We start from the raw sequence: 17801 nt of genomic DNA on the forward strand, positions 1-17801 counted from the left end.
CCTCCGGTAAGTGGCTGCGTATATCCAGCGGGGAGTGACACGCCCTCGGCTCGTTAGCTCCGCCCCAGATGGAATCGGTCCGCCGCTTCTTATTGGGTGCGGGGGGGTTACCGGGCTCCGCCCTTGACGAGGAGCTGACAGTCAGCCCCGGTGTGGTAACCCCGTCGGAGCACATGGTCAATGGCGGCTAACCAAGCCGAAGTGAGGACGCGCACTCCCCGCGCCGCTGTTGTTGTTGTTGGTGTTGTTGTTTCATGAGATGATGGGAGGATGCGGAGATGAGATTGTGGGGAGGTATTGGGAGGTCCTAAACTTACTACTGGTGCCATACAATCACATTCTGGTGCAACGAAGAGTCAGAATTAATGGAAACGAGTCCTTAACTGACATAGACTAAGAATAACTAGCAAGATGTCCTATAGTTGTCTACGTGAGATGCGGTGAACCTGGGCACGACATTTAATGGGGGAAAAAGGGGAAGGTCGGGGCTACAGAGTGTTGTTTACAGACAATGGGACTAGGGAATGGGGGATTGGGGATAGTTGGGGAGTATTGGGGAAATAGGGGAATATTTACAAGCGGATATGGATGGAGGCCAAATCCCATATCCGCAACATTGCACCCTTCTCTACCTCGGGGCGTCCCGACCCGATAAATTTTTACCTACTTTAGTGTGGCACTCAGATGTAGTTCCCTCTACTATTAACTCTACCCTGAGTGCGACAGTTTTACAGATGTTCACAAATGAGTAAATATGTCCCCCTGCGACGTTGCACCCTTCTCCTCACAGAAACACACCCACAGGATAACCGAATCGCGGAAAGAATCCTCAAACTAAACATACAGCCGGTAGGGAGCATTATTTACACAAGACTACGCTGATATTTACACTACGATCCAGGACCTGTTTTTGGAGGAACACATGCAGATGTTATGCATAGAGAGCGCACGCATGCCAGCATCGATACACCAACCCACGAGTGCCCTGTGGCCTTACGGCCTTTAATAATGTTCAGAGCACCCCCTCCAAGCACCAAAAGCACCACCCCCATCATGTACAGTCAGCACCATCCGGTGCACCAATAAAGTGTTCAACAATCACCGGTGGTGTCGCAGCCGGCCGATGTTCTGCCGCTGGTCTTGCCTTCATGTGGTGTACTTGGCCTTCTGGCTTCTTTAAAAATAAAGAAAGGCGCCAACCGCGTCCATTTCTGAATTGTGGCCGTCAGGGGGCCAACTAAAAGTGGTTCACCTGTATGGCATAGGTGCCACGTTGACCCATAGGTCCATCAACGGGTGGTGCTTGCCCGCAAGAGAACTGCGGTCCATGGTGGGCGGCCACAAAAATTGCGGTCCATATGGTGTATCGATCCAGGCAGCAAGCAGCGAAAGTACAGGCCCACAACTGCGGAGCCAGCACCTCTCTCTCCTCTCTCTCTGCCCCAAAGCCAGATCCTCGGAGGTGGGAGACAAAAGAAGAAGACAAGTGAGTAAGGTGGTAAGGGCGCAAAAGTGCACGCAATACAAGGTAATGCACACTGGGGGCACATGGGAACCAGGTGAGACAGGTACGTTCCTACCGTACGCCCCTCCCCCCACCAGGTAACCTACATTGCCCCTCCCTTACCCCTTACTGTATCCCCAAAACACAACACTACCCATAAACATCTACTTTACAAATCAACAAACGTCCCTACTGTCTTCCCCGTTCCTCCCATATACCAAATTCGTCTTCTCTCCCTCCTAACCAATCAAATTTGCCATTTCCAACTCTCATCAAAATTTGCCATCTCCAACTCAACAGCAAAATTTGCCATCACCAATTCATCATCAGTCCCTCCTAAGGAGGGAGAGATGGAATCACCCCAATGTCTCATCCACGTCGTGATGCGTCTCACAAATCCAAACAGCAATTCTCACTTCCTGCAACACAAAACAAAGAAAACACAGGTGTGGAGTCATCATCATCACCACAGGTAAGTGGCTGCGTATGGTGCGACAGGTTCATCAATCCTAACTATTTCCTAAATGACTTTAACAACTTTACATTACCCGGGGTCTTTCTCCTGCCAAACCATTGGCCCTCTTACACTATGGGTTCTAAAAACCAATTCCCATTGACCAAACTGTGGTGCTTTTCAATTTGGGACCTCACTCCCCCGATTCATCTCTCGGTGCCCTCGCACAATTTCTGGGCTGCGACGTGTAGCTTTCCTAGCCGGTCTACCCACCTGCACACCTCCACCACTGCAGTTGCCTCCGAGCTTACCTGCTCCTTACCCTAACCTAACTACCTGGGGAAGGCCCTCTGGCGCTCTCCCCACTCGGTGCCCTTTCTGGCACTGGGCTACCCGGGTCCGTCCTCCGGATCCCCGGCCCCCATTGACACTAACGGCTCCCAGAGCCCACCTGCAGCCTCACCTGGCCGACATCCTCACAGTGGTGGAGTGCCCAAACCAACTACACACACTAACAGGCTACACGCCCAGCCATTTCCACAACACTAATGCACCCATCCGCAATACCATTCTGCAACCGCACCACAAATGCCAATATCCAACCACAATTTACCTGTACCCTCTACCTATTCTTTAAACTACCCTCCCCGGGTACTCGTGAAAAGGGTCCACTCTTCCCCCATCCACACCTTCGCACCATGCACACCACTCCGTACCACTTACTCCATGTATTCCACACACCTTTACTTGCACACCTGTGCTCTCACACCTGGTGCCACCTGCACCCTTCTCTCCCCAAGCGCATTCGCGCTGATCCACAACACTCACTACTCATCCACTGCTCCACACTGCTCCACACACCTGTCCAGCTCTCACACAGCATCATCTCATCTAACTACTCCCCTCTGAAACTTGCGCTTCCCAGTCGTCCCTTTAAACTATTGCGCTCCCACGTCATTATCATCCACACTAAACTACCTGCGTCCCCACTACAGGTATCAGTCCCTAACTAACCTTAACGTCACCTAATGTCATCTTCTAGGGCCCTACACACAATATAACCTAACCCACCCGGGCTAGTTTTCACTGCCATACACCCCCTAATCTATAGCGCATTTGCCCCACATGGGAAGAGTGGCAGGGATGCCACCCTTACCCACCGGGCCCATCGCTCACTACCAATTTTGCACATCAAATTTCAACAAATCAAAAATTTGCCAATCACTACCCATCATCTGCCAATCATTACTGCCACTCCTTTGCCAATCATCAAATTTTGTTTTTCTCTAATTTTGGGGCCAAAATACTATCCTCATCACACAGTCTACTCACTAATGCCTCTCGGTGCGCCAATTCCTGTCCAAAGCCCGGCTTCGTAAAGCCGAGCAATGAATGCGGGTTGTTTGGTGCCAGCGGCTGGATACGTCCCGCATTCGTGGCAGGGACGGGGGCTTACCCGGGCCGAGATCCCACGCACCACCTCGGCGTGGAGCCATCCCATGGCTCGATCTCGACCTGCTGGAATGCCTCAACAAAAAGTGGTCGCCATGACGACCCTTTCTATCCAGCTGCCCGCTTCGCCTAGTGGAGCACGGACGCGGCCGTTCAAAGCGAGGCCCAGCACGCACCGAGGGCCCGATTCGGCTATAAGTCGTTCTAACCTCTAACCCGGTTATCGTCGATGCCTCACCTGGATGCTTACAAGCATACGCTACCCCTTTCTTGCTCATACATCCAGCCGTTTCCATGCTCCTCGTCCCTTTCCTTACACACCCAGGTACACTCATTCCACTTACCGACTTGGTCACACACCTGACCACCGAACACCTTGGCACACATTCGTCGCTCGCACACCTCACCAACACACCTCTTCGCGCCCCCTCCTCGGTCACCTCCTCTGTGACAATCACAGGTGTGCTCTCACTCGCACACCCAACCACGTGCCTCACTACCAATTCCAGCGTGCATTCCCACACACGCTCTACCATTCCAGGTGTGCTTCCTTTCTCACCTGTCACCACCAACTCACGCTCCGTGTCACTCGTACTACTCTCACCTCCACTCTTGACAGCGCACTCTTTCCTCATGCACCTGTCCGTTACACACCTTTCTCACGCACACCCTTGCGCACACTCTCCCGTCACACCCTCTGTAACACTTACCACACCGCGCTTCCATGTGCTCCCTCGCACACGCGCTACGACCGACTCACTCTCGCCAGCACCCTCACTCCTTGGCACGCACTTTTTCCTCACACACCCCAGAGTCGGACTTTCTCGCACACCTCCTTTTTCGCACACCAGACCTGTCGCACACTTCACCAACGGCCTCTCACGAACACCCGGGTCCATCTCGACCCCCAAGCTTCTTAAATCCCCTGGCGCATCATACGCACGACCATATTGGTCACCACTTACACCGGGTCCTCTTCCTCTTCGCTTCTCCTCCATCACCTGCGAATCCCTCATCCGGTTAATGAGCACATCATCACGATCCAAACACAGACTTTGGACCAATTCTTTTACCTCCTCTTTTATCTCTTTCTTATCCTCTCTCCGTCGCTTCTTAATTTCGCTCACCCCTTCTTCCACTTCTTCTAATTTCTGCTTCACCTCTTTTATGTCCCGGTACGTCTCCTCAAGTTCGTCCTCTAAGGCTACCTTGACCGTTTCCATGTGCGTCCTCACCTGCCGGTCCTTCGTCTCCATTACCTCTGTCACCTCGTCCAACCTCGTTGTCAGTCCCTCACGTACCATCTGACATTGCCTCCTTGTCGCTATCAAGTCGTTTTTTATGTCGTTTTGTGTCGCTTTTAACCCTCCTAATACCGCAGTGTTCCTTTGAACCTGCTCCGTTAGTCCTTTTTGTCCCTCCGTCAGCTGTTCCACCTCCTGCGTCAGGTCCTCTATGCCCCCTTGTAACTTTACAGTCCCCTTTCTCACCTCCTTCTCCATGTGCTCCTTACAGTGCCTCACCTCCTCGCGCACTCCTCCGACCTCCTCACTCACACCTCTTCTGATCTCTTCTCCCATCACTTGCATCTCCTGCCCAGATGCCACCCTCATCTGCTCCATTTCCTCCCTGTGAGCATCCAGTTTGGTTTCTACCCCCATTCTGACCCCCTCTATCTGCTGCCCCATTTGTTTAACTTCCCTTTCCGCTTGGTCCCTCATGTCCCTCAATTTGCCTTCCATACTGTTTTCTAACCCCTCTAACCCCTTTTGCATTTCCCCTAATCTATTGTCTAATCCCTCTATTCTACTCCCTAACCCTCCGATCTGGGCCCCCATGTCCTCCCTCAATTTCTCGCTATTGGACCCCATTTGGCCCTCCAATCGCTCACCCTGAGCATCCATCCGGTTCCCCATTACCCCCATTTGGCCCTCCAATCGCTCACCCTGAGCATCCATCCGGTTCCCCATTTGTCCCATACTGCTTTTCAAACCTCTAATTTGGTCTCCCAATTGCTCACTATTCTTTTCCATAAGGGCCGTCATTTGCATAAAAAAAAGGTTCAAATCCACCGGTGGCGCTACCACGGTCGCGGGCGTGGTCGCCGTGGCCATGTGCAAGGCGCCATTTTGCGCGCCCGTAACCTCGTGCGCGACGACGCTATTTTGCGACCCTGCTACCCTCACTGCTTCGCTCTCCTCATGTCCCTCATTTTGGTCCTGGATCGACCCTGCCTCACTCTCCTCTACCGGAACCCAGCCGTCTTGGTCTGCCATAGCGCGACTTTCAAAATTCGGGTTTTTTTTTTTTTTTTGTAAAACACAATCAAATTTCGCCGTTATAATTTCGAGCGCGTGAAACGCGCTCCGGGACCGATCCCACTTCCCGACACCAATTGTTACTCTAATAGTACAATTGGTGTTCCAAAATTTGGGCCTAACAAATTTAGTCCCAGGTCCGAATCCAACTCCTGACAACCAATTGTTACGGACACGACTTAGATGTTATGATGGGCCGAGCGGAATGGCCGCCGTGTTCGCACAGTTTACCCGATTACACTCGAACGTTGGCCGAATCGCGCTACGCTAGATCAATGAAGGAAAGGACACAACGGCTGGGTTAAATGACACGACACCAGGGGTACAGTTCTCAAGACCTCCGGAGGAGATTATAATATGGGTTTGCAGAATGTTTAGATTACATGCACAAGAGGTACAGCACAGAAAGGTGGGCACTTAGACACGGTCTTATCTTATACCCGACAGACCACAGACAAACGGGACAAGACTGACTCACACAGGGATTGATGGCAAGGAAGGGCAGAATCGATGGCTCAAGGTGCACCTTGGCTCAGGGGCAGAATCGACTCGGTCCGGTCCAAAGATGCGGGTAGGTATCGTCTCGCTGGAGGTGGCGTCCGTTCTTTGTCCAAGCTGAGGCGCATCTGACGTCACCTCCGGTAAGTGGCTGCGTATATCCAGCGGGGAGTGACACGCCCTCGGCTCGTTAGCTCCGCCCCAGATGGAATCGGTCCGCCGCTTCTTATTGGGTGCGGGGGGGTTACCGGGCTCCGCCCTTGACGAGGAGCTGACAGTCAGCCCCGGTGTGGTAACCCCGTCGGAGCACATGGTCAATGGCGGCTAACCAAGCCGAAGTGAGGACGCGCACTCCCCGCGCCGCTGTTGTTGTTGTTGGTGTTGTTGTTTCATGAGATGATGGGAGGATGCGGAGATGAGATTGTGGGGAGGTATTGGGAGGTCCTAAACTTACTACTGGTGCCATACAATCACATTCTGGTGCAACGAAGAGTCAGAATTAATGGAAACGAGTCCTTAACTGACATAGACTAAGAATAACTAGCAAGATGTCCTATAGTTGTCTACGTGAGATGCGGTGAACCTGGGCACGACATTTAATGGGGGAAAAAGGGGAAGGTCGGGGCTACAGAGTGTTGTTTACAGACAATGGGACTAGGGAATGGGGGATTGGGGATAGTTGGGGAGTATTGGGGAAATAGGGGAATATTTACAAGCGGATATGGATGGAGGCCAAATCCCATATCCGCAACAATATATATATATATATATATATATATATATATGTATATATATATATATATATATATATATATATATATATATATATATATATATATATATATATATATATATAGCGCTCCCCTTATCAAGGGGGGGTGAATCCCCTTGTCTTTTTAGCTGGCCGTCCTGAGTCCTGGGAAGTTATAACGCTCCTTCCGGTCGGTATTAGCTAGGGTCATTGGTCAAGGTAGTCCAAAATACCTACTTACTAGCCCGACCATAAAGCAGGGAAATAACTCCCGCTCAAACCACGGATATGATGGATAATGCCGAGCGGTTAGCAATCCGCGATCCGAGCTATTAATAAAGACTAAACCAGATTCTGAGCGGTTCCTAATCGTGCCACATGTACTCAATTGAGAGAAAGGACAGATGCGATCGGATTAGGGAAAACCAAGAAAGAACAAGGTAATTTATTTACAAACCAAAAATAAGAGGAAAGGAAAGAATGTACAAGAAAGGAAGAAGAAGAAGCAGGACACAGGGCTGTCTTAAAAACAGTCTTAACTTATGACCCCAGACAAACAGACACACTCACACGGGGATTGTAGCTGGTAGAGTGGAAGGTCCAGGTAGATGGTCCAGGCGATGGGGTCCAGGCTCCGGTCCACTCCAGTCTAGCGCGCGAAACCCGGCAGGCCGCTCTGCGTATCGTTCGAACGCGACCGGACCTTACATATGGCGGGGGGGGGGGGGGGGGGAGGCTCGTGTCCTTTGTATGTAATAAACGTATGGTCGTGCCAAACGCTCTCTCTCTCTGAAGTCCTCTTTACAAACGCCAGCGAGTGAGTCCTTTTTCGCCAATGTGCGCTCCGTCTTAGGCTTTCGAAGCAACCAGCGCTCTCTCATCAAGTCCACCAAAAGAAGAAGTCCGTAAAAGGGCTTTGCGTTTGCCTTTTATCATCCGAGCCAAGATCACTCCGCACGCTCCAAAACCATGCCCGCCAGCGATCTCACCTCAGCCCTGGTTGGTTGGTGAGGGCTTCCCGGCCATGCCTTTGACGGCTGGTTGACAGGCCACACCTTGTTCTTGGCGTTCCGCCCCCTTTTTCCTCGGGCCTGACCGCATGGTTAATGGCATCGTTTGAGCGAGTTTCAGCAGCAAGGCAGCGAACGCTGCTAACAAAGGCGCATAATGGCGTTGCTTGGAGAGAGGGGTCGCAAAATGGATGAAAGGGCCTACTCCTTATTTGATTGACGCAACGCAGATTCAACTATTGGAAACACGGCCTTAACTAAAACACATAATAATGAAATAACTGAGTTCCTATGGTGGCCTACGTGTTGCTTATGGACTAACTAGGGGTGCAACCTTTAACCTTTGATGTCATATTTACAAGAGTTATTTATTTACAACAAGTGTGGGTTCTAAAACCGCAACACTGCACCCTCCCTTTTTCCAGGCTCCATCCCGAGCCGAAACAAAAGGAACTATCTTTTAACTTTGTGTGACACTTAGGTGTGGTTACCCTCTACTTTTAACCTCACCCTGAGTGCGACAGTTTTAACACTAGATATGTCCCACCTGCTGCGTTGCATCCTATCTAACTGACTCACGCCCACAATTAACCGAATTACGGAATGGTCTTCAAACTACACATAAAGCCGTTGGGGAGCATTATTTACAAAACTCTAATTATTTACAAACTGCAACCCAGGACCTGTCTTTTGTGGGAAAAGAGAAGATATTTTTTTGAAAAGGGGAAAATACCACTGCCATGCACTGCACCGATACACCATACCATATGTACCCATAAAATGCACCATAATAATAAAAAAATGCACCAAAAGCACCAAAAAGCACCATCATCAAAATGCACAAAAACAAACATTTTAAAACTAATCAATGATGTCTTCTTGCTTCTCTGCTCTGCTGGGCCGCTGTTTATGGCTGTCTGATGGATCTTGCTTGAACTTCCTGCTTGATGTTGTTTTAATAAAAAGGGCACACACCGCGTCCGCTTTTTATTATTTGTATGGCCAGCAGGGCCAACTCAGGTGGTCCACTGCTGGGCATAGGTGCCACTTAGAACACAGTGGTCCGCAAGCCAGATACCGCTGGCAACAATGGTCGGTCCCAGCAGAGGTGCCAGGCCACAGAACATGTGGTCCATAAGTGTTGCTAGGCCACAGAACGTGTGGTCCATATGGTGCATCAGTGCAGGCAGGAGGCAGCAAGGGTGCGGGCGCACAACTGCGGACACCTGTACACTCCCCTCGGGCACAAAAGAACAATGGTCCATGAGTGGGGAAGGAGGACAAAGCAGATCAGCAGGCAAGGGCGCAAGGGTACACATCAAAACAAAGTAATGCGATATGAACGGCGCAGGAGAGCGAGCCGAGAAAGCTCGTCCCTAGCATTCGCCACCCCCCATGTCACCTACAAAACCCTTGCCCCGACCCGTATTTACACAATTTACAGATTCGTCGCTAACGTCTTGTCCCATCCCCTCTAATGCCAAATTCGTTACCAATCCCTCCCAGGAAGGAAGGGATGGAATAAACACAATGTCTCCCCCTGTCAAGATGCGTCTTTCATTCCAAATGTTTGCACAAAATCTGGTGTGGAGTCTATCACCTAGGTGAGTGGATGCGGATGGTGCGAAGAGATTTTCATCCGAGCTATACTTCTAAATGACATTAACACTTTACACTACCCCGGGCCTTGCCCTGCCAATCCATTGGCCATCATCAAACTATGTGGTTCTAAAAACCAATTCCCATTGAACATACTGTGGTACTCACCAATTTGGGGTCTCACTCCCCCGATTTTTCTCCCTGTGCCCTCGCACAATTTCAGGGCTGGGTCGTGTGGCTCACCAGCAGGTCCGCTCACCTGCACACCTCCACCACTGCAGTTGCCACCCGAGCTTACCTAGCTCCTCACCCTAACCTGGGGAAGGCCCTCTGGCTCCCTTACCCCACTAATGCCCCCTCTGGCATCGGGCTACCTGGGTCCTCTCCTTGGGATCCTCGGGCCCCACTGAACTCTACTTGGCTCCCAGAGCCTACCTGCGGCCTCACCTGGCTGACAGACTACCAGTGGCGGAGTGCTCAATCAACCACACTCACTAACAGGCCACACGCCCAGCCATTTCACTCTACTCATGCACCCTACAAAACACTACTCTGCTACTCCCGCACCACAGATGTCAATATCCAACCAAATTTACCTACTCCCTCTACCTAACTTTAAACTATCCTACCCGGGTACTCGTGAAGGGGTCCATCCTTCCCCCATCCACTCCTTCACACCATACACTCCACACCACGTATTCCACACACCATTTACTCCACACCATTCATTCACTTGCACCCGATGCAAGGCAATCACTCAATACACAATGACACACATCCTCAATACTCCACTCATACACTTTCACACACACACACATCATTCACGACCTTTGCCTCATTTGCTCACCATCACCACCAGGAGGCACCCACAAATATCTCACACACAGCATCATCTGACTATCTCCTTCCCTCTAATACTAGTGCTTTCCCTGTCATCCCTTATACTAAGCACATCCCTCGTCATTTATCAACCAACTAATCTGACTACGTCCCCACTACTTGTACAATGTCTCTACTTAAATCTCAAGTCTCCTATGGTCATCTCTAAATCCTATCAATTATCCTAGCCCGCCCTGGCTAGTTCACACTGCCAAACCCCATAAACCTATAGCTCATGTGCCCCCCCAAAGTGAATGATGTGAGGGATGGTAAAGCTACCATCCCTCCACATAGGACACTATTTCCCTCGATCACACCCAGTCCTCTCGCACTATGAGCCCCCGTCATGTGAGGTACTGGGTCCTGCCTCGGCATGTAAAGCCGAGGCGATCCATGAGGGCGCCTGCTCGCCGGTGTAAGGTCTTAACCGGTCGGCGTGGACGATCCGAGGGAGAGCTCGTGGCCCCATTTTGATCTTAATGACCACGTCACAGACTTGCGACAGGACGACCCCCGGGCCTTGCCAGGGAGAGGTGAGTTTGGGGCACCTACCCTTCCGCCTCCGGGGATTGAAGAACCAAATCTTCATCCCCGGAGCGTACTGACTCCCCTGGCTCCCGTGGTCGTACCTGCGCTTCATCTTGGCACCCGCCAGCTGGAGCTGGCGGCGTGCGAAGGCATGGACCCTCTCCATGCCTTCCTCCAAGTGACGTGCATAGCCCTCCCTCGGCAGTGCATCAGTGGACTCTGGCACGGGACCGCATAGCAAGTCGGCGGGAGCCCACAACTCCCGCCCATACATAAGCAACGCTGGACTGCATGCGGTGGCCCCGTGCTGGCTGGTTCGGTAGGCCATTAACAAATACGGGAGATGTTCGTCCCAGTCATCCTGACGGGTGGTGGTGAACAATGCCAATTGTTGGATCAAGGTTCGGTTGAACCGTTCCACCATCCCGTCAGATTGTGGTCTCAAGGGCGTTGTTCTGGTTTTCCTAATTGACAGGAGTCTGCACACATCTTTTAACAATTGACTCTCAAAATTTCGACCCTGGTCTGTGTGCAGCTCCTCCGGAATCCCATGCCGACATACAAATCCTTCCACGAAGGCCTGTGCCACCACCCCGGCTTCTTGGTTGGGGAGGGCATAGGCCTCCGGCCACTTGGTGAAATAGTCCGTTACAACGAGGATGTACTTGTTACCCTGGCGGGTGTGGGGTAGTGGTCCTAGAATATCCATAGCCACCCACTCAAGGGGGGGCCCCACCTGGTGTAATTGAAGGGGGGCCCCCATCCTCCATGCTGGTCCCTTTTTGGCAGTACAGGCGTCGCATCTCCGACACCAGTCCTGTATTTCGCGCCCCATATTCACCAAATAGAACCTCCGGCGGACCCGAGATGTTGTCTATGTCCTGCCCAAATGGCCGCCGGAGCAGGTACCATGCACCTGCTGTAATATTGTGTTCTTAAATTTCTCTGGGACTATCACCAGCCAGGAAGTTCTCTCAGAGGGAATTCTCCACCCATTTGCGGTACAAGATGTTATCTTTCAATTCCAGGGTTTGCCACTGAGCCCAATATGCCTTTGTTGGTGCCCCGAGGGGGGTGACCTCTTCCCCATGAGGTCTTTGTCCCAATCGAACCCATTCGTACACTGGTCCCAGTACGGGATCCTCCTGCTGGGCCGTGCTCCAAGCCAATGTTCCGAATTCTTCATCTGCGGTTAGTGGCAAAATTGGCCCTCACACCCGGGTTGCACGGACTACGAGGGTAGGGGTGGAGTCTGCCAATTATTCCCTCTCCTCGTGTCTCGCACAAAATTTACAGTTTTCCCCCAGACAAGGACGTCGAGAGAATGCATCGGCATTCCCATGGGCCTTCCCGGCCCTATTGGGCACACTGAAATTGTACTGCTGCAACTTTGCCAACCACCTTGCAATTTGGCCCTCCGGTTCCTGGAACCGGAGGAGCCATTGCAAGGAGGAATGGTCAGTTCGAACCAGAAATTTACGCCGGTACAAGTACGGGTGGAAATTGCTCATGGCAGCCAGCATAGCCAATAACTCTTTACGAGTGACGCAATAATTTCGCTTGGGCCTACTCATGGCCCGTCTATAATACGCGATCACTCTCTCCACGCCCCCCTGTGTCTGGGACAAAACTGTGCCCAATCCTTCCTGGCTTGCATCCGTGTCCAGGGTAAATGTCCCATCACTAGTGAGGTACGCTAGAATGGGTGTGGATGTCAAACACCCATTCGATGCGAGGAAGGCCTTTAAGGAAACTCCCTTGTCCAATTAAATCTCGTCCCCTTCTCCGTAAGCCGGTGAAGGGGCCGGGCCAACTCTGCAAATTTTGCCACAAAGCGCCGATAGTAGGAGCATAGTCCCAAAAATCCCCGCACCTCCTTGATGGTACGTGGTGTGGGCCACTCCTCTACCGCTGTAATTTTGCCTGGGTCTGTTTTTGCCCCCTCGTGACCAATGACGTGACCTAAATAGGCCACCTCTCTTGCAAACAAAGTGCATTTACTTGGACTCAATTTCAACCCTGCCTGTATAAGGCACCCAAACACCTGGTCCAAATTAGCTATGGCTTGGGGGAATGTTTTAGCATGTATCAGGACGTCATCCAGATACACCAGGCATGATTGCAATGGCATGCCGCCCAGTGCATGCTCCATCAATCGTTCAAAGGTGGCGGGGGCGTTACACAAACCAAACGGCATCACAGTGAACTGATACAGCCCCTTACCTGTGGAAAATGCTGTTTTCTCCTTCTCTGCCCTATCCATCTCCACCTGCCAATACCCACTCTTGAGGTCAAAAGTTGAGAACCAATTTGAGCCCGCAACGGCATCGAGGGTATCGTCAATTCTTGGCAGGGGATATGAGTGTTTGAGTGTCACGTTGTTTAGCTGGCGATAGTCCACGCAGAAACGTGTGGTCCCATCTTTCTTTTTGACCAGCACAACAGGTGACATCCAAGGACTTCCCGAGGGCTCGATGATACCTGCATCGAGCATTTTTTCTACCTGCTCGTCGGCTTCCTCCCTCTTGCTCCAAGGGAGCCGTCGAGCGGGCTGACGAATAGGCCGGGCCTCACCGGTGTGGATCTGATGTTTCACCAGGCCCGTACGACCAATATCCTCGGAGGACAAGGAGAAGATATCCAAATGGGATTCAATTAATTTGTGTAAGGCCTCCCTCTGGGTACCCTCCAACTCTACACTACTTCGATTTACCATCTCACAAATGGGATCGGGCCAATTCCTATTGCTTTTTGAAGGCTCCCTCTGGGGCCGGCTCGTCTGGACATTCTCGTCCCTCACTGGCGCGACTTCGTTAACTAGGGTGCAGCCGGCTATCTTCGTGCCCCGTACTATAGTGCGTGGTTCTGCACTGATATTAATTACTCGGACGGCCACCACCGGCCGGTCCGTTTTTACGACGGTGCGGCCCACGATTAAACCCGGGATGGACTGTGCTGCCACCGGTTCGACTAGGCCACAGGACTCCTGCCATGTTGGGCGAGCTAGCCATCGGGCCGGCACTATGGCCTCGGCCCCCGGGGGAATGGTCACAGCCTCAGAAGCCTCCAGCTCCGTCCTCTCGGCCGTGCTCACCCCTCCCAATGGTAGCTCTTCTACTCCCAATTGCAGGGTCCCCCGGCACAAATCGATTTTACAACCGCTGGCAGTCTACAAATCCAACCCTATTAAGCATGGGTCGCACACCTCGGCCACCCAAACTTCTATCTCCCTCTTTACCGACCCCAACTTGAGGGTTACAAAACCAGGCCCTATGATCAGAGCCGTTACCCCGGTAGCCAGCTGCAAACTATGATTTTCCAGACGCTGGATTTTATCCCAGCCGTGTGCACTCGAATTGAGGATCACGGGGCTGATGATCGTGGCGCTAGCTCCTGTGTCCACTACGGCGTCTACCCCCACGCCGGCAATTTTGCACCGAATTGTCAAGCTACCTGTACCAATTTGGCCACAATGAATGATAATTTGATGCACCAATTATTTATTATTGATTAAAAAGTGAATAAGTGCTCATCATTGTGATATAAAAACGTTTTAAATAAGTGATTTACTGCCAAAACCTGAGATATTGGACATTTATCTGACTCATCATCATTTTGCTTAATTTCACTTTTCCTAACTTGAAACTGAAGAGTGGAAGATGTTTCAATTTTATGAGTCACGTTGTATGGAATAGTTAGCTGAGCGATACACAAAGTAAAGTGAATGGCATGCATCCAAGTAGACGCCACTTAAACCACTTCCCAACAATGAGCCAAATGGCCGGATAACTAACCGGAGGCAATCACAGCGTGAAGCAGTGAAGCTGTAAGAGAGAAATATGTCGAGCATGAAACAGTTATTCCATTTTACCTAACAATTCCTTATTTCTCAAATCTCTCTCCAATGAAATTGTGGTCTTTGTGAAAAGACGTGACCCTTAAAAGGTCAGTACAGTACAGAAGATGACTAAGTGCTCCACATTATTTTTCTCCTTGATTCCATATTAAATTGCTCCCAATGAAATTACAGCCTTCGTGTAAAGATTTGACTTTTCATACAAAATGTCAGGTCAATCCTTTGGGGCTACCACTGGTAACATGTAACACAGTGCGTCGGGTTGGTCGGGTTGTCGGAGACTTAACCGAGAGTCCTCACTGGCTTTGCTAATGGGGACGGTGACTCTGACAACCTGCCAGGACTATAAACAACACCTGGCAAAGGGCGGATGAGCTCCCGTAAGTTGGTAAGTAGTTGGTGTCTCCTAAAAAGCACCCATCCAGTTTGGACCGGTTCCAGTCATACCATAGACTTTAAAAAAATGTACGTGCTGCTTCCTTGCTTGAAAAGGATAGAGTACGGACATTCCCCATCAGTTGGCATCTATGGGGAAGAGGAAGAGGAAATTCCTCTTGAGGAAATGACCCGCTGAGTACAGTGAGAAAAGTGACGCCATTGTTGTGACGTCGCTGGTGCCCAGAGTATCCTGGGAAGTGACGTTAGTGACGTCACTTCCCCAAAGCTCAGTGGCTGTGTTAAGTGTTTGTCTCGACAGTATGTCCGTTATGTGTGTGTGTGTGTGTGTGTGTGTGTGTGTGTGTGTGTTTGTGTGTGTGTGTGTGTGTGTGTGTGTGTGTGTGTGTGTGTCAGCTCTATTACAAGCTTTAGCTCAAGTATTTAAAAAACTCCTCTACTCAAATAAATAATTTTGGCTGTTGGCTAGAATTTCCAAATTTCAGCACAGCAAATCATTCCATTGATATAAATCATGTACACTACCGGGATACATCATTTCACATTGGTGCCTTTGTAGAAACATGACAAAAATGATGCAATCTTCAAAAGTTTAATGGAGAAAGTGGACAACTCTCACCATATGGGAATCTAAACAATACTGTATGAACTATTTTGTTTCCAAGTTGAAAGCCTTTCCCCACAAATGTGCTCAAGTCATTTTGAAGCACAGCAAGATATGGAGCCGAATTAACTCTCCCTTGGATGAATATATTTGATCAATATAGGACTTAGGTTATTTGTCTCCTTGTTCGTCTGGAATGTTCTTTCAATGACTACAATAGGGAAATGTGCACCAGGATAGTCTGACTCATGGCTGCCTTACAATTCATGAATAGAGAGAGTTTGTCCTGTATTTCAAACTCCATGCATCCCAATTTACACTGACCAATATGTCCCGAGCATGATTCAGATTCGTGCTGAAACATCGACCTACACAACTATAAAAACAATCACCCAGGATGAGTGTGCTTATTGGTAAAAGTATCTGGAGTTGTTGCTTCGGCAGGGACATGCACATCCATCGCATGGCTTTTCTCTTTCGACCCCCTTCCCCTTGGTTTTTCCTTGTACCTCCCCTAGATCCGAGTTCTGCTACTAGCCGAGGCGTCGGAAACGGTGAGCCAGACGGCAGCGACATCTACCCACCTGGTACAAGCCCCATTCACTCAGACAATCTGGTCTGCAAGAGGCCACTCGTTACCGAGAATACGCAGGGTGGTGGATCGGTACCCGTGGAAGCCTCAAGTGGTGGCGACGCACCACCATCGGAGCCGGAGGTGGGGGAGGATCGAACGAAAAAGCTGCTCTACTGCTCCGTCTGCAAGCTCGCTGTGAACTCCTTCTCGCAGCTGGAGGCTCACAACAATGGTGAGGCAGACACACGTATTATTTTGTCCTTCGCACACGATTCTTTCCTTCTTGTTTTCCTATAACAAATTGACTGTTTCAAAGAGTGCTAATCATTTGGAGTACATATTACTCTTAATACTTTTTTTTTTGGCTTTTACCAACACTTTTGAATTTTTATTATTACTTTTTTTTTTTACAATTTATTCTGTTATATGGTCATCTCTGATTGTATATAAGGACATAATATGTCATGCATGTACAGTCCATCACCCAATCATGTAATAGGTGTACATTAAAAAAAGACAAACGGAAATAGATATCTGGGTGCACCTGCGTGCTCAAACTTATTCTCCATACCTCCGCCACCAAAGGTGGATGGACATTGTTTCATCCCTGTCTGTCTGTCTGTTTGTCTGATGTGAGCAGGATATCTCAAAACGTTGTGGACTGATTTGGATGGAATTTGGTGGACAGGTTGGGTGTGTAACAAGGACAAATTGATTAGATTTTAGTGATGATCCGAATCCGGATCTGGATCGGAACATCCTTTTTTTTTTTCAAGTGATTCTATCGCCATTGACTTATAGGGCAAAAAACGATGTATAACGGGATAGCTCAAAATGTTATGGACGGATTCAGCCAAATATTGGTGGACAGGTTGGGTGTATGATAAAAAATAATTTATTTTATTTAGGGGAAAATCCCAATAAGGATGGGGCGGAATTATCGATTCGTCCTTGTCAGACACCCGACCGGTCCAACAAGTTTCGTCCAAATCCGTCCATAACTTTTTGAGATATCCCGCTATGTATCGTTTCTGGCCCTGTCTCCCAATGGTGAAGAATCACTTTTTAAAATTCCAGTAGCCGGATCCGAATCCGGATCTTCACCAAAATCTAATCATTTCGTCATTGTCACATACGCTACATCTCTGCCAAATTTCGTCCGAATCTGTCCACAAATTATTGAGATATTTTGTTCACAAATGGACAAACAGACAGACAGACAGAGGTGAAAACATAACCTCCATCCACCTTTGGTGGCGCAGATAAAAATCACAAAAAATCAAAGTGATGTATGTTTCACCTTTGAGACATGGGGCCAAAAACGATACCCAGTATAGCACAATATTTCAAAAAGTTGTGGATGGATTATGACAATGGT

At 49.9% G+C, this 17801-nt stretch overlaps 1 protein-coding gene across 4 annotated transcripts in view; it reads left to right on the plus strand.

Moving 5' to 3' along the window:
* Positions 1-17801, plus strand: part of LOC137434300 (zinc finger protein 385B-like) — a 267168-nt gene that overhangs the window by 232661 nt on the left and 16706 nt on the right. For all 4 annotated transcript variants that reach the window (XR_010985839.2, XR_010985838.2, XM_068127187.2 and 1 more), the window contains exon 6: positions 16368-16655. Coding sequence is in view for 2 of the 4 variants with exons in the window: in XM_068127187.2 (XP_067983288.2) it covers positions 16368-16655 (288 nt within the window). In the remaining 2 variants the exon portion in view is untranslated. The remainder of the gene's footprint in view (positions 1-16367; positions 16656-17801) is intronic.

Source organism: Myxine glutinosa, chromosome 10 (assembly GCF_964187855.1).
Source record: "Myxine glutinosa chromosome 10, kmMyxGlut1.1, whole genome shotgun sequence".
Lineage (NCBI taxonomy): Eukaryota > Metazoa > Chordata > Myxini > Myxiniformes > Myxinidae > Myxine > Myxine glutinosa.